The sequence below is a fragment of the Gnatocerus cornutus genome, chromosome 3 (assembly GCF_029298725.1).
Source record: "Gnatocerus cornutus isolate USDA-ARS CGAHR chromosome 3, icGnaCorn1.1, whole genome shotgun sequence".
NCBI classification, from domain to species: domain Eukaryota; kingdom Metazoa; phylum Arthropoda; class Insecta; order Coleoptera; family Tenebrionidae; genus Gnatocerus; species Gnatocerus cornutus.
The window spans coordinates 16,982,357-17,008,246 of NC_142235.1; the positions used below are offsets into that span (position 1 = coordinate 16,982,357).

The 25,890-nt window shown below is 30.5% G+C and overlaps 1 protein-coding gene across 6 annotated transcripts in view; it reads right to left on the reverse strand.

The window, feature by feature from the left end:
* Positions 1-6,338: 6,338 nt before the first annotated feature.
* The window catches only part of LOC148177628 (optomotor-blind protein-like), a 63,959-nt gene continuing 44,407 nt past the window's right edge, over positions 6,339-25,890 (reverse strand). For 4 of the 6 annotated variants that reach the window (XM_088032234.1, XM_088032230.1, XM_088032233.1 and 1 more), the window contains 4 exons: positions 12,872-13,018; positions 12,231-12,307; positions 8,037-8,230; positions 6,339-7,984 (listed from right to left, as the gene is read on the reverse strand). In XM_088032234.1, the coding sequence (XP_087888360.1) occupies positions 7,266-7,984; positions 8,037-8,230; positions 12,231-12,307; positions 12,872-13,018 (1,137 nt within the window). In that variant the 3' untranslated portion in view covers positions 6,339-7,265. The remainder of the gene's footprint in view (positions 7,985-8,036; positions 8,231-12,230; positions 12,308-12,871; positions 13,019-25,890) is intronic. The other 2 variants (XM_088032232.1, XM_088032231.1) reach the window with 1 other exon arrangement.

Sequence of the window (25,890 nt, forward strand, 5' to 3'; positions counted from 1 at the left end):
CGGATTTTCCCGGTTTTCCTCTACCTTCCCACAAAAACTCTTATCATCTTTTAATGAGGCACTTTAATGCGAATTTTTGTGTGTCGATTTGCGAAATGTGGGCCCGTTTCGCGCTTATTTAATTCAGGCGGCCTCTTTGGTCAAACTTAACATGTCCACACCTCAGCTGTTAAAGTCTCACACCTTTCGCAGCTACCAGTTTCACTTCATTTCAGGAATAACTCAGACCTTGTCGTTTTTTTTCTCCAGCGCACAAAAACAAAGCGCAGGGAAAATGCAAATCCGACCGAAAAACAAACATGCAAAACGTGCACCGGAAAGCGTGCGAAAATTCGACAAGTTTAATGAGGAAACGTTAAGTGGAACTGCCATTGTGTGAAATCACTCAATTAACAAAAACACGCATCGGATTAATGGTGTCGAGTGGAACGCCCTGTATATTTTCCGGGTTTGACGCTGACGTAATTACATCTGTCGATTGGAAAATATCGCCAGTCTGTGCAAATTTGCTCGATTTTTAGTTTGCGTTTGTACCTGACGGGCATTTCCAATATTTAAGTTTCATTTAATAAATTGATGGTAATTTCATTTAAAATTGAACGAGTTGTTTTAATAGTGCGCTCATTCCCATTCTGTTTTCACAACAAATTGACACTTCATTTTTCAATAAACATTTCTTGGAGCTGTAAAATGTGCTATTAAAATAAATAGTAATCAAACACCTCCTGGTTTTAACAAGAAGAGCGATTTGCAGAACATTAAAATTTGAAAAATATTTATAATTTCTGAAATAATAGAGACGTCATTGCATGTTCAACTTTTACGATCATGAGCTTCGATATTATCGAGCAGCTTCTAGTGGTAAGTTCGCTCAAGTGTAACATGTTCATTGCTACACGTTTTACGTACAAAATTTTATATATTTACATAAATAAATAATGAAAGTAGTAAATTGAAAGAATTAGCTGAAGAGACTACCAGTCAAGGTAAAAATTAAATGGCAGAGGTGTAATTAGGAGCGCAGTGTGGGGCAATGGCTCGGTTAATTTTTTTGCTTTTTCTTTTGGTTTCTTGATGATTACACAGTTGGTAAACGGTCAGAAATAGTAACTTCCTCAGATTTCATTGATATTGTATGAAAACTTCAAAGTTACAAAAAAGTTTGTAGATTTTTGAAGTTAAAAATTTCTAAATTCGGTCTCTACAACTCAATTAATTCGTAATTGGAACAGTTGATAAACAAGTCCGAAATAGTAACCTCTCCAAATTTGATCAATGAAGTATAAAAACTTCTGAAGTTACGAATATTTAGATAAAATTTTGTAGATTTTGAAATACAAAATTTTTAATTTTGGTTTCATCAACTCAATCAATTTGCAATTTGGCACAGTTGATAAACGAGTTTGAAATATTATCCTTTCCAAATTTGATCAAATAAGTATAAAAACTTCTAAAGTTACAAATTTTTGCACACAATTTTGAAGAATTTTGGAAATCAGATTTTATAAATTTTCTCTCCTGTACTCAATCAATTTGTAATTTGACACAGTTGATATACGAGTCTGAGGTAGTAACCTCTCTAAATTTGATCAAATAAGTATGAAAACATCTAAAGTTACAAATTTTTATATAAAATTTTGTAAATTTTTGAAAATCAAAATTTCTAAGTTTGGTTTTTTAACTCAATTAATTTGTAATTTGACACAGTTGATAAACGAGTCTGAAATATTATCTTCTCCAAATTAGATCATTTATTTGATCTTATATTTATAAAAACTCCCAAAGCTACGAATTTTTGTATAAAATTTTGTAGATTTTTGAAAATCAAAATTTTTAAATTCGGTTTTGTCAAGTCAATTAGTTTGTAATTTGGCACAGTTAATAATCGAGTCTGAAATATTATCTTCTCCAAATTTGATCAAATATGTACGAAAACTTGCAAAATTACAAATTTTCATATAAAATTTTGTAGATTTTTGAAAGTTAAACTTTTTAAATTCGGTTTTTTTAACTGCATTATTTTACAATTTGGCACAGTTGATAAACAAGTCTATAATAGTGACCTCTCTAAATTTTATCAATAAAGTATAAAAACTTCAAAAGTTACAAATTTAAAAAAAAATTGTAAATCTTTGAAATTCAAAATTTTTAATTTCGGTTTCTTTAACTCAGTCAACTTGTAATTTGCCACAGTTGATAAACGAGTCTCAATTATTATTCTCTCCAAATTTGATCAAATATGTATAAAACGAGTCTGAAATAGTAACCTCTTCAAATTTGATCAATGAAGTATAAAAACTTCCAAAGTTACGAATTTTTACATAAAAGTTTGTAAATTTTTGAAAATCGAAATTTCTAAATTTGGTCTTTTCAACTTATCAATTTGTAATTTAGCACAGTTGAAATACGAGTCTGAGGAGTAACCTCTCTAAATTTGATCAAATAAGTATGAAAACTTTCAAAGTTACGAATTTTTATATAAAATTTTGTAAATTTCTAAAAATCACAATTTCTAAATTCGTTTTTTTCATCCCATTAAATTTGTTATTGAGCACAGTTAATAAATGAGTCTGAAATAGTAACCTCTTCAAATTTGATCAGTGAAGTATTAAAACTTTCAAAGCTACGAATATTTATCTAAAATTTTGTAAAGTTTTGAAAATCAAAATGTTTAATTTTGGTCTCTTCAACTGAAACAATTTGTAATTTGGCACAATTGATAAACAAATCAAAAATAGTAACTTTTTAAAATTTGATCAATGAAGTATAAAAGCTTACAAAGTTACAATTATTGATATAAAATTTAGTAAATTTTTGAAATTTAAAATTTTTAAATTCTGTCTTTAAAACGCAAACAATTTGTAATTTGGCACAGTTGATAAACGAGTCTGAAATAGTAACCTCTTCAAATTTGATCAATGAAGTATAAAAACTTCCAAAGTTACGAATATTTATATAAAATTTTGTAAATTTTTGAAAATCAAAATTTCTAAATTCAGTCTTTTCAACTTAATTAATTTGTAATTCGGCACAATTGATAAACAAGTTTGAAATAATATCCTCTCCAAATTTGATCCAAAAATTATAAAAAGTTCCAAAGTTACAAATTTTTTATAAAATTTAGTAGGTTTTTGAAATTTAAAATTTTCAAATTTGGTCTCTTCAATTCAGTCTATTTGTAATTTGGCACAGATAATAATCGAGTCTGAAATAGTAACCTCTTCAAATTTGATCAATGAAGTATAAAAACTTCCAAAGTTACGAATTTTTAAATAAAATTTTGTAAATTTTTGAAAATCTAAATTTCTAGATTTGGTCTCTTCAACTCAGTCAGTTAGTAATTTGGCAAATTTGATAAACGAGTCAAAAGTAGTTAACTTCCAAAATTTCATCAATGAAGGTAGAAAACTTCTAAAGTTACGAATTTTAATACAATTTTTTTAGATATTTGAAAGTCAAAATGTATAAATTCTGTTGCTTTGATTCAATCAATTGGTAATTTTTTACACTTGATAAACGAGTCAAAAATAGTAACTTCCCCAAATTTCATCGACAAAGTATGAAAACTTCCAAAGTTACGAATTTTTATAGAAAATTTGGTAGATTTCTAAAAATCAAAACTTTTAAATTTTGTTTTTTCAACTCAATCAATTTGTAATTTGACACAGTTGATAAACGAATTTGAAATATTATCCTCTCCAAATTTGATCAAATAAGTATGAAAACTTGCAAAGTTACGAATTTTTAAATAAATTTTGTAAATTTTTGAAAATCAAAATTTCTAGATTTAGTATCTTTAACTCAATCAGTGAGTTAATTTGGCAAATTATATAAATGAGTCAAAAGTAGTAAAGTTCCAAAATTTCATCGATGAAGTATGAAAACTTCCAAAGTTACGAATTTCAATACAAAATTAGATTTGTAAAAATAAAAATGTTTAAATTCTGTTTGCTCTATATCATTTTGTAATTTGGTACAGTTTATAAATGCGTCAGAAATAGTAATCTCCCCAAATTTCATCGACAAAGTATAAAAACTTTCAAAGTTACGAATTTTACTACAATTTTTTAGATGTTTGAAAGTCAAAATGTCTAAATTTTGTTGTTTTGATTCAATCAACTTGTAATTTGCCACTATAGTAATTTCCTCAAATTTCATCGACAAAGTATGAAAACATCCAAAGTTAAGAATTAATATAAAAAAATTTCTAGATTTTTTGGAATGAAATGCTCAAAATCCTGTCACTCAAAAAGTAAAACTCCCATAATACGTCCAAAGCACTTAAAAGCAGAAAAGCTATTTTAGCACCTTGAATTAGACAAAAATCCGAATCCCACAAAAGGTCAAACCCGTCAGAATAAATTTTCGCTGTAATCGCATATCTTACCCGCGTGACATTTCCCCAACAATTAAAAATCTCTGGTTTTTGTACCAGAAAGTCCATGTTCTTACCACGTGTGTACATAAGGCCGGCAATCGAACGGATACCATAATTTTTCCAAGCTACTTAACTAATTGCCGCCGCAGAGCCAGGTAATTATTCATTAATTGACTTTCTTACTTGACAATGTTCTTATCCGGCCGTGGAATCCTTTGATGGTGACCGCTTCTGTTATTACAGCCACTCTATGAAGATTGCAGTTTATTTGGGAAACACTTCAGACTACTTTGTGCCGGTTAACTTGATAATTGATTTCGTTTTCTTATTCATTTTATTATTATCAAACAACGACCGGCCGACGTTAATTAATTATTTCGCTAAGAAAACCACTACAGAAGCGAGGATTCGTACAAAGAAAACCGATACTACAAAAAAAATAGACGAAAATGCTAATATCGCCTCGGCTTGTTTTATTAATTATTTTCTTATGAGTCGTGGACGGGCTAATGAATCATTTTTTAATCGGCTCGAAAGAGAAACGGAGATGTGAGTAGGAGTGAGGGATTTCGGTAGCAAAGAGCAATCGCGCTGGAATGATGGTAATGAAGAATCGCCGAGTTCAAGTTCAGGGTCTGCATTGCTGAGCGTAATTAGGAATTAGAAACTTGATTAATGGGGTACCGAGACTATTAGAAACGTTTCCGCATTTTGTTCAGAATGGATTTAACGGTTTTTTGAGGGAAAAACTTCATCGATAATTGCGTAAAGTTATTGGTTTTGGAATTTTTTTTTCTCTCGTTTTACTTCTTCGGTACACAACTTTGGAAGTTTTTATGTCTCGGCGATGAAATTTGGAGAGGTTATTATCTCTGACTCGTTTATCAAGTGTGCCAAACTACAAATTGATTGAGCCAAAAGGACATAATTTAGAAATTTTGATTTCCAAAAATCTACAAAATTTTGTATTAAAATTCGTAACTTTGGAAGTTTTTATACATATTTGATCAAATTTGGAGAGAATAATAATTTAGACTCGTTTATCAACTGTGGCAAATTACAAGCTGACTGAGTTAAAGAAACCGAAATTAAAAATTTTGAATTTCAAAGATTTACAATTTTTTTTTAAAAATTTGTAACTTTTGAAGTTTTTATACTTTATTGATAAAATTTAGAGAGGTACTATTATAGACTTGTTTATCAACTGTGTCAAATTGCAAAATAATGCAGTTAAAAAAACCGAATTTAAAAAGTTTAACTTTCAAAAATCTACAAAATTTTATATGAAAATTTGTAATTTTGGAAGTTTTCGTACATATTTGATCAAATTTGGAGAAGATAATATTTCAGACTCGATTATTAACTGTGCCAAATTACAAACTAATTGACTTAACAAAACCGAATTTAAAAATTTTGATTTTCAAAAATCTACAAAATTTTATATAAAAATTCGTAGCTTTGGGAGTTTTTATAAATATAAGATCAAATAAATGATCTAATTTGGAGAAGATAATATTTCAGACTCGTATATCAACTGTGTCAAATTACAAATTGATTGAGTACAGGGAGAAAATTTATAAAATCTGATTTCCAAAATTCTTCAAAATTGTGTGCAAAAATTTGTAACTTTAGAAGTTTTTATACTTTATTAATCAAATTTGAAGAGGTTATTACTTCTAACTTGTTTATCAGCTGTGCCAAATTACAAATTGATTGAGTCAAAAAGACAATTTAGAAATTTTGCTTTTCAAAAATCTACAAAATTTTCGATTAAAACTCGTCACCCTGAAAATTTTTACAAATAAAATTTGAGGAAATTACTCTTTTTGAGTTCTTTTTACTAAATAAGTTTACACAATTCTTAATCAAAACTAACAGAATTTAGAAAAAAATCTGTCAACATTTTCTTTGCAATTTTTTTTGTTTTTTATTCTTTTTTTGTAATGAATAAAACTCAATGTAAATGTATGAATATCGTTTAATTCTTAAAAGTATTCCACATATACACAAGACAAATTTCACATCTTCTACTTTAATACAGATTTTTATAAATTTTTAGTACCGGCATTAAACTCAATCTTACAAATAAAAAAAATAAATTCAATAAATAGAAACAATTTTTAACGCCAGTACTGTTTTTCAACGATATAATTGTAAAACAAAAAAGCATCATCTATACAGTCGACGACCGTCTCAAACTGAAACAACCGTCATAAAAAATGTACATTGATCTATATTATTTACAGCATTTATACTCGTTTTTTTGTAAGAGAGATATAGAGAAATATGTAGGGGAGAAGGGTATGGTTTATTGCTATTTCTGTTTCTCATGGTTTTTGCATGGAAATATGGCGTTCGAGCGCAAAAACCATCAAAACTCTTTGGTAGAAATATAAATTAATTTTGAGGTCTAATATACACTAGTTGACAGGAAAATTTACAATTTACAGTTTGAAACACAAAAACAACCATTATATACAGATACGCGTACGTACAAACACTATTTACATTTTAAATTAATTGCAGTAATTGTAAAAGGAACAACTCTTCTATCGTGTCTTATTTTCTTTATTTTAGTATTGTTATAATGGGAGAGTGGGGGAGAGTGCCGTGCGCCGCCCTTCCCGACTATCCCCTACTCGACAGTCTACAATAGAATCACTAATAATATCCGGGAGTTCCCGAGGGATAAATAAATCATTTAGCATAGCACCAAACAAGGTCGGATTACAACGAAAAAGGTCGTACAATTCACACACATTTTGTACTTTTTTCCAGCAGTTGTAAGCTACGATAAGAAAAGCACTTTACGGTAATTTTTTACAATGTGCAAAAATCACAAAATCCAAATCTATTGCAAAAACACCCCGTGACAGCAAGAACCTCATCACTTGTCAACGTCCTCGCTCTGTTTCACGTCAAGTCCGTTCACCATCTTCTCTATACTCTTCAGGTCACTCGGTGAAGACGCCGTCTCCGGCTTGGGGGAGGCGGTGCTCGGTCGGGGCGGCGGCGAGATCGACCCCCCTCGCCCTTTCCCGGACGGGGAATTGCTCAAACTCCTTGTATGTGAGCTGGGGGTGACCGTCTCGAACGCGCTCCCCAACGGCGACGAGCTCACCCCCGAGTTGGAATTGGGGAGGGTGTACGGGGTGAACCTATGCCCCCCTTTTAAGTGATTATGCAGAGGCGAGGTAGGCGACAGATGATGGGGGTTAGGATGCGCTAAATTTTGGTAATGCGAAAAAAGCGCTGGATGTTGAGCAGCGAGGGCAAGTTGAGCGTTGAAGAGGAGACTCGGGTTCATCCCAGGCGCGTGCGCGCCGGAAAACAGACTCAAATGGGGGGCGAACGGGGGACCACCAGCACCCGGGTAGATACCAGGGGGGTACAGGTACGGGAGTAAGTGAGGCGGGGGGTGAATCGGAGGCCCCACGCTTATATTGGGGGAGGGGTATTCTCCCGAGGGGTTGGAGGGACCGGCGGCGGTGTCTTTCGGCGAGGAGGGGCGGGGGCGGAATGCTGTGCTTCCCGGCGACTCGGAGCAACTCGACTCGGAGCCGGAGTCGTCGTGGAGGCGGCGGCGGAGGGAGTCGTCTTCAGCACCTGCAAAAAAATGCTCAACCCCACGTCTCTTTTAACACCTCTTTTGGTTTACCTGAGTGGTTGAGGGAGGAGGCGATCGGCGTGGAGGCGTGCAGGGACGGTCTGGGGCTGTCCGCCGTCCCCACAACGTCCAATTCCGAGTCGTCAGTCTTGGAAACGGTGCTGCTATCCGCCGACATCCTCGCAGGAAGCGGATGCGACGTCTTATCGTCCGTATGTCTCTGCGCCAGCATCGCCTGCCTGAAACAATAAGAACAAATACCATCTATAAAATTTGTCGTCCTCATCAAGTTCTTGCAAAGAAAAAGGTCGGCGTCTGTAATTATCGCCGTAGTCGGTCAATTAAGCCGCCCTTTGTTCTTGACCCCTCTAACTGTTTGCACCCCACAATATCAATTGCTTTAGCAGTCTGCAGAGCCTCCAATTAGCACAATACCTCCACGTCCACCAAATCAATTGATTCTCTTCGACAACGAGCAAACACAGGTGAATAGCATCCCTGTGGCGCTTCTCATCACTATTTAAAGCAAGCAAGGGATGATAATGTCGTCACTTTCTTAAATTTCAGTAAAAAAGCTTTAAAATTACGATATTTAACGAATTTTAATAAAAAATATTGCAAATTTTGGTTTCGCTTTAAATAAAAATTTCTAAAAATTTTCTTTTCTTCTCTATAAATTTGAAAATTAGATTAATTAATGAACAGGCCAAAAAAAAAAAATAATAATGTAAAAACACAAATTTTAATTTAAAGTAGGTATTTTTGGTTTTGCTTTGAACAGAAAATTTCGAAAATTTTTATCTTTTGCTCAATAAATTTGTAATTTGGAGCAAATAATAAACTAATCAAAAATAGTAATGTTAGCAAATTTCATTAATCAACCTTGAAAACTGCAATAGTTTTTTATAAAAAATATTGCAAATTTTGGTTTTGCTTTAAATAAAAATTTTTAAAAATTTTCTTTTCTTCAATATAAATTTAAAAATTAAATTAATTAATAACAGGCCAAAAAGGATAATTTCCTCAACTTTCATTGGTGAAGCATTAAAACTGCGAAAAACACAAATTTTAATCAGAAGTAGGTATTTTTGGTTTTGCTTTGAATACAAAATTTCAAAAATTTTTATCTTTTGCTCTATAAATTTGTAATTTAGACTAAATAATAAACAAATCGAAAATAGTAATGTTTCCAAATTTCATTGATCAAGCTTGAAAACTGCAATAGCTTTTTAATAAAAAATATTGCAAATTTTGGTTTCGCTTTAAATAAAAATTTCTAGAAATTTTCTTTTCTTCTCTATAAATTTGAAAACTAAATTAATTAATGATTCATTGGTGAAGCATTAAAACTGCGAAAAACACAAATTTTAATTAAAAATAGGTATTTTTGGTTTTGTTACTTTATAAATTGGTAATTTGCTACAGTTAATAAAGAAGTCAAAAACAGTAATATCAACAAATTTAATTGATAAGGCATTAAAATTACAAAAGTTACTTTAGCAGTCTGCAGAGCCTCCAATTAGCACAATACCTCCACGTCCACCAAATCAATTGATTCTCTTCGACAGCGAGCAAACACAGGTGAATAGCATCGGACCGGTGATGCATCCCTGTGGCGCTCCTCATCACTATTTAAAGCAAGCAAGGGATGATAATGCCGTCGTTCTCCGAGGGTGGGCGTCTCCACCACCGCCGAAGTAAATTAAAGGAGTCCGCAAAATAAAGACCTCGGGGGTGCCAACGCCGCTAACGGTATCAAATTAAGGTTGGCATTTTGTAGAAGGTCAAAAACTAAAAGGGTGATGTGTGTGTGCGTTAGAGAGGGTGTATTTTCGGCATTTGCATTTACAGTAAGTGATATGCATACATTACGGGTCTGACTCGGTTTTAAATGTTTCCAGACAAATTGGCTTAGGTCTGACAGGACGGGGATGGTCTTGTGGAAATTAAACCGGGGATTTTTAGTCTTGTGGGGATGTAATTTAGAAGACGGAGACGGATTAGGGTAAGGGATGGGAAATAGCGAATTTCGAAAAGCAAACTTCAATTTAAATAATTTTCTGAAAATCTAGAATTCCGGCAAATTTAAAGAGTCAAAGAATACAACAGGAATCTCATAGATCTTAAACAAATTTAAAACTTTAAAATTGCGGAAATCGAAAAAAATCTGAAAAGCTAATAAGCATTAGAAGTCCAAAAAAACAGATAATGAAAAAGATTTAAAAGTTCAAGTCAAAAACATAACTTTATCCAAAACTGATTTAGTGGCTTCAATGTGATCAGTACTTCCTAAGTGCGAAGTTATTTCGAATATTTGCAACTTTTGGTTTCTTCTCGAACTAAAAATTTAAATAGGTCAAAGAAAGTAATTTCTCTAAATTTTATTAATCAAACTTTAAAATTGCAAAAGTTAGTGATTTTGATAAAAAAACTTGAAAATTTTACTTTCTACTCGCAAAAAAATTCCTAAAATTTTCTTTTCTGCTGTATAAATTTGTAATTTGTAATTTGGAATACTTAATAAACAGATTTAAAATAGTATTTTTTTAAAATTTTATTTAAAAAAAAACATTAAAACAGCAAATGTTTGAAAATTTTAATAAAAAAGTAATTAAAGTAAGTTTTGATTTGCTTCAAAAATTTTAGCATTTACTCTAAGAATTTGTAATTTGGAATAGTTATTAAACAAATGAACAAGAATTTTCTCGAATTTCATTGATAAAGCAAGAAACCTATTAAACTTACAGATTTTAATAAAAACAAAAAAAAATGCATATTTTGGTTTCTGCTCAAATCAAAAGTTTCCAAAATTTTTTTTTGCTTTAGAAATTTGTAGTTTGAAGTAGTTAATAAACAGGTCACAAGTAGTAAGTTCACAAAATTTAATTGCTAAAGGGGTAAAACTGCAAAAGTCACAAATTCTAATAAAAAATAGTTTTGGGTCCGCCTCGAACAAAAATTTTTTCAAAATTTTGTTTATATTTTGTATGTTTTGTATAAATTTGTAATTTGGAGGCGATAATAATAGTAATATTCCCAAATTTTGTTAATCAAGCGAAAAATCTGCAATAGCTACGAATTATTATATAAAATTTTGGCTTGTGATGAAAAAAAAAAAAATTTTTGGTTCTATAAATTTGTAATCCGGAGCAGTTAATTTTCAGGTCAAAAGTAGTCATTTCCCAAAATTTCACTAAAAAATCGATAAAACCGAGAAGAAGAAGTCGCGAATTTTAATAAAAAATAGGTACATATTTTTAGTTTTGCCTCAAATAAAAAAATTTCAAAAATTTTATCTTTTGCTCTATAAATTTGTAATTTGGAGCAGTTAATTAGCAGGTCAAAAAGAGTCATTTCCATAAATTTCGCAAGAAAAGTGTTGAAACTACAGTAGTAACGAATTTTAATAAAAAATTATTGCAAATTTTGGTATCGTTTCTAATCAAAAATTTCCAAAAATTTATTCTGTTTTATAAATTTTCAATTTGGTACAATTAATAAGCAAATCAAAAATAGTAATATCAGGAAATTTCATTAAAAAGGCACTTAACTACAAAAATTCCAAATTTTATTGTAATTTTTGGTTTTCTTTCAAATCAAAATTAAAAAAAAAATTGCTTTGCAAATTTGTAATTTAGAATAGTTAATAAGCAGGTCAAAAAGAGTAGTTTCTTCGAATTTTGTTGGTAAAACATTAAAACTTTAATAGTTACTAATTTTAATAAGAATGTAAATTTAGGTTTCACCTGTTAAAAATATTGCGTTTAACCTGCAATAGTTTCAAATTTTAATATACAAAACAGCAAAGTGTGAAAGTATAGAATACCAAAAATTTTTATTCAAATGATTTAAAAAATCTATTGGATTTGGATTTGGACAAAATATGTAGCCCAAATTCCTGAAGAATATTCAAAATTCAAAGAACCATAACTGTATTGTAGAAGCAAGCTGATGAAGTTAAATCCAGAAGCCCAAAATGGTCCATAAATCCAAAGAATTTCGATGTCTAATGTCCCGATGGAACAACAAGATATCCCAAGAATCCCATCGTTTGAATGTCAACATCCAATATGACGACAAGAAGCAAAATAAAAGCGATAAGATGGAGACTATAATTTAGATCATATCTGATCAATAAGTGTAGTTAGTCGGTTTAGGTTTTATTTTCTTAATGTCTATAATGACGATCGACACATTTCTTCCTCGTCATCAATATTTCTCAAAGAGTACTTATTAAATACTTACTTTTTTTCCCTCTTTCCCGCTCCCGTGTCCCTGAAGCCCTTCGCAAAAGGATTATTGTCGATCTTGAGCTGCGTAATCTGCAACAAGAACGAGACTCTTAACTCATTAAAAAACACCTAATTAAACCCAATAATTACAAGAATCAGAAGCGTCGATGACTGATTATTTACATAAACGATAGCAGGAAATTCACTTAAAAAACCACACATTTCGCAGCGTTCATCTCTATCTCTCCAAATTCCTCGAAACGTCTCTCTTCGTCTAATTATCACACGACCGCTCTGCGATGCTCTTTATACGTATTATAACGTATCTGTTTTGAGTTTCTGCGGCGGTTTCTGTGGCTTTGTTCTTACGAATAATGTGCGACATATCTCGTTTGATTCCGAGAACAATTAGCGGATCGAAAGACGCTTTTTAGCCTCGCAGTCGTTTTCTTTTAATTGGGACGAGACGAAATTTCGCCGAGATTATTCTTTCGATTGATTCGAGGGAAAATCGAGATATTTGAAGAATCCGCGCGCTTGAAAAAACCCGGCGATTGTAGAGGCGATACGAGATTCTAATTAAGTTGACATTCTACATGAACGTGTTTTCACAGGTAGAGGTGTGAAGATCCCAAATCGAACCCACTGAATTACCTTCTCGTTTTGGTACGCCGTCACCGCGATGAACTCCGTTTCCTTGAAGACGTACGTCCGAAACGTCGAGTACGGCAACTTCAAAATATCGTTGGCCCGGACGAGGTGAAACCTTGGCTGGTACTTGTGCATGGAGTTGAGTATCGTCTGGAACAAACAAACTTATTAGAGTCGTTGATAGGTGGCGCCAGGGGGATCAGCGCGCGACTCCCGCGCGGCGCTGGGAGTATAAATAGCTCGTCCGCGGCAGCGTTTTTAGTGCCGATGAAAAATCGCTCGGTGGACTTATGCATATTTGAAAAGATGCCCCGGCATAATATGATGTGAAAACAGGTTTTGTTTCCTTCGATGGATGATTTGTGCCAGGCTTGTATGAGATACTTGTGTGGTCCGGGCTCGATTCGGTCGCACACTGAGAACGAAACATTTAAATATTCAGAGATACAACGTTTAGATAGAGAGCCGCGCTTGATACCGTTGCTTGTACCGATCGAGGCGACGGTAACGAGAACGATTCTTCATTTTTAAAGGTAATTAGGAGTAGTGGCTTGAACGTGATCATTGCGCGTGTGAATCCACCTTAAGCGGCTCCTGTTGGAGGAAATTTCTGGTAATTAGGAGAAGAAGAGAAGGTCGTTGAGTCGATAAATCGGCCGAGAAATTCCAAGTTTTATTAGCGCCGCCGCATTTAAACACTAAACACAAACTAATTTCTACGAAATCGTAAAGATAAAAACCCTATATTTTCTTCGAGGACGCAATGCGTACACCTTAAATAAAATCGCCTTTTTCCAGTGTTTCTTTCAGCTACTGGTTTTTTAAGGACCCGTTCGGTTCGACTTTATTATCGTATAAAAATTTAAATTACACGTTTTGGCCTTTTGAATATGTAAATGCTCTCCACTCACTACTGATCATTTCGATAGTGTTAATTAAACAGGACAAGAGACGGAGATGTGCCGATGTTGATTCTCACGTTGTTTGACGAGACGCCACTGACTACACACACGTGCAACGCGAATTTACATTCTAATTAAATTATTAAATCACCACTCCTATTCATCAAAAATTCAAACCAATTTGTTTAATAATACCTTTAGAAACGCACAACGCTGGAGGCCGTGAGAGGAATTACAAAATGCGGACGCCACTGGACCAAAGTGTCTCAAAAATCAGCTTGTAATTAAAGTATTAAAAATTAATCCCTCAGTCATTAATCACCACTCAACTGTTTATGAAATTTTAATACGAGACGCTGATAATCAATATAATAATGGGTTATTATAAATTTATTATCATAGTAGGCTGTGCCTGAGAATTTCAATAAGGTGTCGGCAGCTTGGCGGCATTGATATCGGAGAAATAATTCATGATATGTTGGATATAGAAGGGACAAATCACACAGGGTCGCTGCAAGAAAGTAGTGCGGGTATTTTAAGAACACTCTGTATTACGTCGTTTTACAGGTACGACAATGTCAGATTGGAGTTGTAAGCTACTAGCCTGTCAACATTTTGTCAAACATTAATAAAGCCTTAAGACTGCAAAAATTACTGATTATTATAAATAATTTTGATTTTGCGTCGAAAAGAAAATTTCTAAAAATTTCCAAAATTTTTCTTTCTTTTATTCTATAAATTTGTAATTTGGAGTAGTTAATTAACAGGTCAAAAGTAGCATCTTCTCCAAATTTCATTGGTAAATCATTAAAACTGCACAATTTACAGATTTTATAAAAAATATTACAAATTTTTGTATCTTCTCAAATCAAAAATTTCCAAAATTTTTTTCTGTTGCTCTAACAATTTGTAATTTGGAACAGTTAATAAACAGGTTAAAAATAGTAATACATATCTTCAAATAGCAATAACTGCAATAGTTAAGATTTTTATTATTAATATTAAATATTACAAATTTTGACTTGTTTCTAAAAAAAATTCAAAATTTTATCTTTTGCTTTATAAGTATTTATAAATTTAGAAGCAGTTTATCAACATTCCAAAAATACAAATTTACTAGAAAAGCGCTACAACTACAGTAGATACAGATTTTAATAAAAAATTTTGCTCATTTATTTGGCTTATTCTTTTAAAGAAAATTTAAAAAAATATATTTTTGCTCTATAAATCTTTAATTTAAAACAACTAATGCACAGGCCAAAAGTAGTAACTTCTCCAAATTTCACTAATAAAGCAATAAAATTGCAATAGTTACGAATTTTTATAGTAAATATTGGAAACTTTGGTTTTCCCTCAAACCAAAAATTTCCAAAATTTTTCATTGTGGCTCTAATAAATTGTAATATGAAACAGTTAATAAACAGATCAAAAATAAGAATATCATTAAATTTCATTGATCAAGCATGAAAACTGTAATAGTTACGAATTTTTAAATTAAATATCGCAGATTTTGAAAAACTTCAAAATGTTTATCTTTTGCTCTATAAATTTGAAATTTGGAGCAGTTTATCTGCAGTTAAAAAATTGTCATTTTTCGAAATTTTCACTATAAAAACGTTAAAACTACAGTAATTACAGACTTTAATAAAAAATGTTGCTAATTTTAGCTTTTCTCATAGAGAAAATTAAAAACATTTTTTGTTTTTTGCTTGATAAATTCCTAATTTGGACCGGTTAATGAACAGGTTAAAAGTAGGAACTTTTCCAAATTTTATTAATAAAAATTAATAATTAATAATAAATTATTGCAAATTTTGGTTTCGCTTCAAATCTAAAATTTTTCATCATTGCTATATAAATTTGCAATTTAGGACAGGTAATAAACAGGTCAAAAATAGTAATATCTTAAAATTTTATTGATCAAGTATAAAATCTGCAATAATTACGAATTTTTGTATAAAATATTGCAAATTTTGGCTTGTCATCAAAAAAAAATTAATTTTTTTATTTTTAGCCCCATAAATTTGTAATTTAAAGAAGTTAGTCAGCAGGTCAAATATAGTAACTACCCCACAGTTCACTAAAAAAGCGCTAAAACAACAAAAGTTACAAAATTTAATAAAAAATGTTGCTAATTTTTACTTTTCTTCATGAAGAAAATTAAAAAAAAAATGTTTTTTGCTCTATAAATTTCTAATTTGGAACAGTTAATAAACAGATCAAAAGTAGTAACTTCTCCAAATTTCACTAATAAAACATTAAAGTTGTAATAGTTACGAATTTTTATAATAAATATTGCAATTTTGGTTTTGCCTCAAATTAAAAGTTTCCAAAATTTTTGTTTTTTTTTTATATAAATTTGTATTTTGGAACATTACGTACGTTTTAGTACGTTTTAGAGTCTTTATGCTTTATCAATGAAATTTGGTGAATTTACTACTTTTGACCTCTTTATTAACTTCAAAATTTCAAACTTATAGAGTAAAAGAAAACAATTTTGGAAATTTTTTTCGCAAGGAAAAACCATAATTTGCAATATTTTATTATTAATATTTGTAACTTTTGAAGTTTTTATGCATTATCAATAAAATTTACTGAAATTACTACTTCCCACTTTTTAATTAACTACTCTAAATTACAAACAGTAAACAATTTGGTGAATTTACTACTTTTGACCTCTTTATTATCTACTCAAAATTTCAAACTTATAGAGCAAAAGAGAACAATTTATGAAATTTTTTTTCTGAAGGAAAGATCAAAAGTTGCAATATTTTATTATTAACATTTGTAACTTTGGGAGTTTTCATGCATTATCAATAAAAGTTAGTAAAAGTACTACTTTTGACCTCCAAATTGCAAACTTATAGAGCAAAAGAGAACAATTTTAGAATTTTTTTTTCGAAAAGAAATCAAAATTTGTCATATTTTTTAATTATATTTGTAAGTTTATGCTGTGTTTATGTTTTATAATGAAATTTGGTGAATTTACTACTTTTAACGTGTTTATTACGTACTCCAAATTACAAATCTTTTGTGCAAAAAACAAAAATAAAACATTAAAGTTGTGTAATAGTTACGAATTTTTATAATAAATATTGCAATTTTGGTTTTGCCTCAAATTAAAATTTCCAAAATTTTTGTTTTTTTTTTATATAAATTTGTATTTTGGAACATTTAATAAACAGGGCAAAAATAGTGATTTCTGACTTAGTTGCAAATTTTTTTATTAAAAATATTTTTGCCTAGGTATATTGCCTCAAATAAAAAATTTCAAAAAATTTTGAAAAACGAGTAAAAAGACCCTACATTTCGTGTTTTCGATCGTGGATTCCGACAGACGAGCGTTTCCTTTTATTAGTTTTATCTGTAATTTGAGGTGAATTCCCAAGAGTCCGGTGAAACGAAGAATTAGAAAGTGTCTTAACTAATAAAGCGTCGCAATTAATGAATTTGCCACGGCTAATGAATTTTCAATTTTTGCGAATACTCAACTGGTAGAGGCTGGAAATGGCAAAGTTCGTTTTTTGATAAGTCGATGGCAACATCATGAAAACGAAAATAAAGCAATCCATCTTGTTACACCGCTCGCGCGAAAAAACCACCAAATTCCGGTCGCCGAAGAGCTCAACAACGCATCAGACAAGAACGGCGACACCAACCGGCGGCGTCTCTTTTTTCTATCCCAACACGAAAAAAATGTCTAAACAGGATGCATGTTTGTGAATTCAAATGCGAAAATTATGCGTCTTTTGTGCCAAATGAGCCAAGTGAGCGACGCGAAGACTTGCTAATTATTTGTAAAGAAAGAATTATTTTAATATTTTATACCTCACACCATGCGGCGTTTTAATATAAATATAAATAATATTGAAGAGCCGGCTTTGAAAGTACCGCTCGTTTTAATATCCTGTATTTTCATTTTACGGGTTTTTTATGACCCGCGCCCCTCGCGCCGACCCTGTCTAATTGAATCGAATTATCGCCGATTTGACGGACGCATTAAATAGTTTTTTTGAGATCGTCAGTTCAAAATGTGACGCGGGAATATTATTTAACATTTCAACACCAGTTAAGTACAGTTTTATCACTCTCTCGTTGAATATGTACGAGTTTTTGTGTTAAAAGGACTAGTAGGCCGCGACATTTATTCAGGTATTTGGATAGAGACAGACGAGAATCGTCGGAATGGCTCACTGGATTGTTATCTCAACGGTAGCGACGAGATACTTCAGTTGCTTTAATGTAAAACTGCTGTCTTTAGTGCCCGGACTCGCCGATAGATAGCCACCCAAGCGATGGGCATATTTGAAAAATTGCTCACCCGCTAAAAGGAAGCTGAAAGCTTTGATTAGGTTGTGATAGGTAATTCGTTTAAGAGGACCCATGGGAGATTTTACAGTTTTTTTACATCGATTGTACTTATGCGCAGTTATAACTTTATCACAATTTTTTTCTATTACTTATCAAGATTATCTAGATCTGAACATCATTTGTGTTATTGCAATTTCTTTAGATTCACTAATTTTCTAAAATCTTTAATTTTTAGATGCTTAGTTAATCAAGAATCACATTTTTTTTAACTATTTCATATTATAAAATTGTTAAACTAAAAGTAAAAATTTTGAAAAAATTTTTTTTGAGGAGCCAAAATTTACAATTTTTTATTAAAATTTATAACTTTTGGAGTTTTTACGCTTTATCAATGAAATTTGGTAAAATTACTAATTACAAATTACCTTTGACCTTTTTATTATCTACTTTAAATTACAAATTTATAGAACAAAAAAGAACAATTTTGAAACAAATTTTTGCGAGGTAAAACCAAAATTTTCAATATTTTTTTTTAATTTCTAACTTTTGAAGTTTTCATGTTTTATTAATAAAATTTGGTAAAATTACTACCTTAGATTTCTTTAATAACTACTTTAAATTACAAATTAATAGACCAAAAGAGAACAATTTTGAAACTTTTTTTGCGAGGAGAAACCAAAATTTGCAAGAATTTTTGGTTAAATTTTTTTACTTTTATTTATAATTTATCATTAAAATTTGGTGAAATTACTATTTTCAACTTCTTAATAATTTTCTCCAAATTACAAATTATAGAGCCAAACAGAACAATTTTGGATTTTTGTAAAAACCTAATTTTGCAATAGTTTTTTTTATTAATATTTGTAACTTTTGGAGTTTTTATTCATCATCAATAAAATTTGGTGAAACTACTACTTTCTACATCTTTATAAACTTCTTCAAATAACAAACTTATGTTATAGAGCAAATGAAAACAATTTTTAAAAATTTTTTGCAAGGTAAAACTAAAATTTGCAATATTTTATTATTAATATTTGTAACTTTTGTAGTTTTTTATGCAATATTAATAAAATTTAGTGAAATTACTACTTTCCACTTCTTAATTAACTACTCGAAATTACAAACTTATAGAGTAAAAGAGAACAATTTATGAAATTTTTTCTGGAGAAAAGACCAAAAGTTGCAATATTTTATAATTAATATTTGTAACTTTGGAAGTTTTTATGCATTATCATTAAAAGTTGGTGAAAATACTACTTTTGGTCTATTTATTTACTATAAATTGCAAACTTATAGAGCAAAAGAGAACAATTTTGGATTTTTTTTTGAGAAGAAACCAAAATTTGCCATATTTTTTATTTATATTTGTAAGTTTTAGAGTGTTTATGTTTTATTAATAGAATTTGGTAAATTTACTACTTTCGACCTCTTTATTAACTACTCAAAATTTCAAACTTATGAAGCAAAAGAAAACAACTTTGGAAATTTTCCTTCTTAGGAAAGACCAACATTTGTAATATTTTTTATTAATACTTATAACTTTTGAACTTTTTATGTTTTATCAATAAAAATTAGTAAAACTACTACTTTTGATCTCTTTATTATCTAATCTAAGCTACAAACTTCTAGAGCAAACGAGAACAATTTTGAAATTTTTTTTTTGCAAGAAAAAAACAAAATTTGCATTATTTTATTATTAATATTTGAAACTTTTGGAGATTTTATGCATTATCAATAAAATTTAGTCAAATTACTACTTCCCACTTCTTAATTAACTACTCGAAATTACAAACTTATAAAGCAAAAGAGAACAATTTATGAAATTTTTTTCTGGAGAAAAGACCAAAAGTTGCAATATTTTATAATTAATATTTGTAACTTTGGAAGTTTTTATGCATTATCATTAAAAGTTGGTGAAAATACTACTTTTGGTCTATTTATTTACTATAAATTGCAAACTTATAGAGCAAAAGAGAACAATTTTGGAATTTTTTTTTGAGAAGAAACCAAAATTTGCCATATTTTTTATTTATATTTGTAAGTTTTAGAGTGTATGCTTTATTAATAGAATTTGGTGAATTTACTACTTTCGACCTCTTTATTAACTACTCAAAATTTCAAACTTATGAAGCAAAAGAAAACAATTTTGGAAATTTTCCTTGCGAGGAAAAACCAAAATTTGTAATATTTTTTATTAATACTTATAACTTTTGAACTTTTTATGTTTTATCAATAAAAATTAGTAAAACTACTACTTTTGATCTCTTTATTATCTAATCTAAGCTACAAACTTCTAGAGCAAACGAGAACAATTTTTAAAATTTTTTTTGCAAGAATAAAACAAAATTTGCATTATTTTATTATTAATATTTGAAACTTTTGGAGTTTTTATGCATTATCAATAAAATGTAGTCAAATTACTACTTCCCACATTTTAATTAACTGCTCTAAATTACAAACTTATAGAGCAAAAGAAAAGAATTTATGAAATTTTTCTTTGGAGGAAAGATCAAAAATTGCAATATTTTATTATTAATATTTGTAACGTTGGGAGTTTTTATGCATTATCAATAAAAGTTGGTAAAAATACTACTTTTGATCTCTTTGTTTACTACTCCAAATTGCAAACTTAGATCAAAAGAGAACAAATTTACAATTTTTTTTTCGAGGAAAAACCAAAATTTGTCATATTTTGTATTTATATTTGTACGCTTTAGAGTGTTTATGCTTTATCAATGAAATTTGGTGAATTTACTACTTTTGACCTCTTTATTAACTACTCAAAATTTCAAACGTATAGAGTAAAAGAGAACAATTTTGGAAATTTTTTTCGCAAGAAAAAAACAAAATTTGCAATATTTTATTATTAATATTTGTAACTTTTGAAGTTTTTATGCATTATCAATAAAATTTAGTGAAATTACTACTTCCCACTTTTTAATTAACTACTCTAAATTACAAACAGTAAACAATTTGGTGAATTTACTACTTTTGACCTCTTTATTAACTACTTAAAATTTCAAACTTATAGAGCAAAAGAGAACAATTTATAAAAATTTTTTTTCTGAAGGAAAGATCAAAAGTTGCAATATTTTATTATTAACATTTGTAACTTTGGGAGTTTTCATGCATTATCAATAAAAGTTAGTAAAAGTACTAGTTTTGACCTCCAAATTGCAAACTTATAGAGCAAAAGAGAACAATTTTAGAATTTTTTTTTCGAAGAGAAATCAAAATTTGTCATATTTTTTAATTATATTTGTAAGTTTATGCTGTGTTTATGCTTTATAACGAAATTTGGTGAATTTACTACTTTTGACGTGTTTATTACGTACTCCAAATTACAAATCTTTTGTGCAAAAAACAAAAATTTTAGAAATTTTGTAATTATGAAGATGGCAAAATTTTCTATATTTTCTATTAGAATCTGCCACACTGGCAATTTTATCGCGACATCAATAAAATTTTGAGAAGCAATTATTTTTTATTTGCTTATTAACTGCTCCAAATTACAAATACAAAGAGCAGGAAAAATTTTGGAAATTTTCGTTTAGACGAGAAGCCAAAATTTGCAATGGCGCGGCCTCAATGTTTATCAAGTCCAACACTTTCTAATTCTTAGTTTTACTCAACTCTTGGGAATTGAATACCAATAAAACCAATAAAAAGAACCGCCCGTTTGTCTGAAGTCGTGTGAGTTCAGCGCGACGCAACTCCCCAAACACGAATCAACGATTTAAAAACACGCAATTTGGTTCCCAAACAAGATAAAAGGAACTTTCCCTTAGTGCTGACCCATGCTTTCGCTCAGTTTACATAATTTACGAAATAGTCAAGCGCAAGGTTGTCTATTAGCCGGAAAGCTCCGGGGAAATAAGTTTAACAGCGAAAGCTCGAGCTAGAAAAGCTCTAATTACGCGCTTGTTCTATGCTAAATTTAGACCAAATCGAACTATTTTAAAGGAGCGTTTAGTAAAGGTTTTAAAAAGGGAAAAGCGAAGAGGCAATTAAGTGACTTTGGGTGCGAAGTTTTTCGTTCTTTGACAAAATCGTCCGCCGTCGTCTAATTTCGAAGCTTTCATAAATATCCCGCTGTCTTATAACTGAATTAATTAAAAAAATTATAAACAAACATCAAAGATGAAAGACGATAGATGGCAGTAAATAAAGATAAATTATAATTAAAACTCCGATACCTGCACCTGAGAGAAACCCGTCCTCACCATTAATGAACCGTGCCAGATATATATAAAAACATAAAACATACAACAGAAAGAGAAAACCGATCGAAAGAACAAGAGTCGATGAATGGCAGCAACGCGACAGACAAAGACCGAAAATGAAACCAGGAGGCGTGGTCAGGTGGCGCCACAACGGCCCTAAGAATAAGTACATTCGGTGAGATAATTTTATTTTTAAAGGTTGGCCGGCCTGAGACTTTTGTTAATGATCTGTCTGAGCACGGTTCGCGGAATTTAATTTGTAAAACAAATAGCCGTCTAAACGCCGCTTTATTTTATTAAAGACAATTTTACGCGATCTAATTGGATTAAGCGGTGGCGGTTTTTCGTGGGGGTGGCTTTTTAAAATCACCCTCTTTCTTGGGGGGTTTTGGCGCTAACTAACCGCACCGGAAGTGGAGACATCGATCCTGCTCTTCCTCACTTCCTTACGACGCCGCCTGCGGCATTCCTTCACAAGTCAGCGCCCTCTAAGATTTTACTTACGAGCGGCGGAGGGACGTAATTGATTTCGATCCGAACTAAATATACAGGGTGATGCTTTTTTCAAGGGGAAAGGCTAAACTCCCTCAAAGAAACGGTGGTTCACTACGTACGAATAAACGAAGTAAGAATTGAAGATTTTACTGGACTAAAAATAACTAAATATTTGACTAAATTTATTCAAACAAAGTCGATATTATCTAGATACCATGTAACAGGAATTATTTTTTGCCATTTAGATCGTGTCGAACTAAAACGAACTAAATCTATGAAACAAAATTAAATTTTAAGTAAAACTGATTCGACTAAATTTAATCAAATCTGATGAATCAGATGTAACTCAATGTTTCTAGATTGGGTTGAATTAAAACAAATTCATCACACAAAATGAATCAAATTTAATCAGATTTTACACAACGGTCTTAAATGTGACATTTGAGTAAATTTAATCAAATGAAAATGACAATGAGAATTGAATAAAATGTAATGAATCGCTCAAATGAAACTATAATTGACTAAATTTAAGTTTAATGTAACGAAGTTGTGCGCAATAAGCTCAGTAAATCAACTCGAATTTATCGGTGCTAGAATAAATTTAATCCAACAAGTTTACATGAGGATTATGATGTGTTTAACAAAAAAGTTAACTAAATTTGACTTAATTTAATCAAATAAACGTTAGGGCCTTTACTGTACTAAAAATAATTACTTATTTGACTAAATTTATTCAAATGAGGTTAATTTGGCATGAAACTGAAAGTATTTAGATGTTGTAGCATAAAATGACGTAAATCGATAAAACTATATTAAATTTTAGTTAAAACTAATTCGACTAAATTTACAAATCGGATAAAACTTACTATTTTTAAATTCTGTTCGATTAAAACTATTTTATCACAGAACAAAGTTATTTTTTCCACATTTAACTTCATAAACTAAATTGGATTGTAATAAACCGCTCAAACTAAACTATATTTGACTAAAATTTAAAATAATAGTAAAAAACCTCACTAAATCGACTCAAATTTACCGGGGTACAAATAAATTTAATTAAATCAGTTTGCACAAAAATTATATAGCGTTAACAAGAAAAAAGTTTACCTAATTTGACTCTATTTAATCGAATAAACATTGAGGATGTTACTAGACTAAAAATGATTAAAGATTTGACTAAATTTATTCAAGCTAGGTTGATATGCTGTGAAACTAAAATGATTTCTTCAAATTTACATTGTGTTTTATTAAAATGAAGTGAATCTATAAAACTACATTACATTTTAGGTAAACTTCATAATAAATTTAATCAAATAAAACTGAAAATAAAAATTTAAATAAATCGTAAAGAATCGCGCAAACTAAACTATGTTTAACTAAATGTAAAGTTAAATGTAAAGAAGTCAACCGCAATAAACTCGGTGAATCAACTCAAATTTATCGGCGTACGAATAAATTTAATCAAACGAGTTTACATCAAAATTGGATTGTGTTTAACACGAAAAAAAGTTAATTAAATTCGGCTCTGCTTAATCGAATGAGAATGTTTAGTAGACTTAAAGTAACTAAATAGTTGACCAATTGAACCAAATTTATTCAAACGAGATTGATAGGTATACCATGAAACTAAAATTATTTCTGAAAACTATGTCGCAATAAAATAAACTAAATCAATAAAACTAAATTAAATTTTAAATGGGACTGATTCGACTAAATTTAATCAAATCGGATAAAGTTCACAATTTTTAAGTCGCTTTCGATTAAAACAAATTTATGAAACTAAATAAGATTTTATTTGAACAGATAAAACTAAATAAGAAAGATTAGATTTGATCAGATTTCTCTGACGTTGAAGTAAATTTAATCAAATGAAACTCGCAATGGGAATTTAAATAAAATGCAATGAAACGCTCAAACTAAACTAAACTATATTTGATTACATTCAAGTTAAATTTAAAGAAGTTACGCGCAGTTAATCAACTCAAACTAATCGGCGTACGAATAAATTTAATCAGACGAGTTTACATAAAAATTGGGTCATATTTAATAAAGAAAAAGTTAACTAAACTTGACTGTGTTTAATCAAATGGATAAACGCTGATTAAATGAATAATTTAAATAAAAATGAAGGTGATATTAGATTGCAGGTATTTCGCTAAATTTAATCAGACGAGAACATATGGCATGACACTGCGTTTTCTGAAAAAATAGATTAAACAAAAGTGAAATATTTATAGTAAATCCACGTGTGATTTAATTGCGATTTGGAATTATTGGGAAAACACATTTTAATAAATTTAATCGTATCAAACTAAAGCAAACAAAATTTCGGTAAAGAAAATCTGGAAACTGGAAACGGAAAAATTAATTTTAATAATAAAAATTGTGGAGCTTAAAACCGCCGTCATTAACACGTCATCGAAGGCTGAAAAGACCGATTTCGGCCTATTAACACCTCACTTGGAGTGAGTGTTAGATAAACGTCGATGATGCGGCCAAGAATTAGCTCCAGTTAGTCCTTCCGGTGTTAAAAGTGTTAAAAGGGCGCTTAACCGGAATTGCTTCAATTCAAGATGACAATATAATGTTTGAAAGTTTAATTAGCGCAATTCCTGAGCCAAAAAAGCCACCCTCAACCCTTAAATAGTTGATAATTGAATTACAAGTTAAGCTGTTGTAAGCTCGTGCTTTTCTTACGTAACGATATGATGAATAAGTCGCATGATATTTGGTGAAATAGCCCCGAATATGGTCGATACCTGAGTGTACAGTGAGGGAACGAAAAAGCGTTTTAATAGCGCGCGCCGCTGCCGTTCGGAAATTATTATAAATATAAGGAGGCATAAAAAGAGAACGCCGTAAAAATAATCGCTTTGATGTCTTTTAATAAGCAAATAAGTCAGAGAGGTCACGCCGACAAAAGCATTTTTCTGCTTTAGTATCGATAACGGTGTAAATGAACGAGTTTATTATTATTGACCGACGAAGGACTTTGTTGACGTAAAACTACTTGATTTAAGCCTCAAAACGCTTGGGGCAATTTGGGGCAAGTTACCCCCACACTAACTTACGTACCTCCTGTGGGTAACTT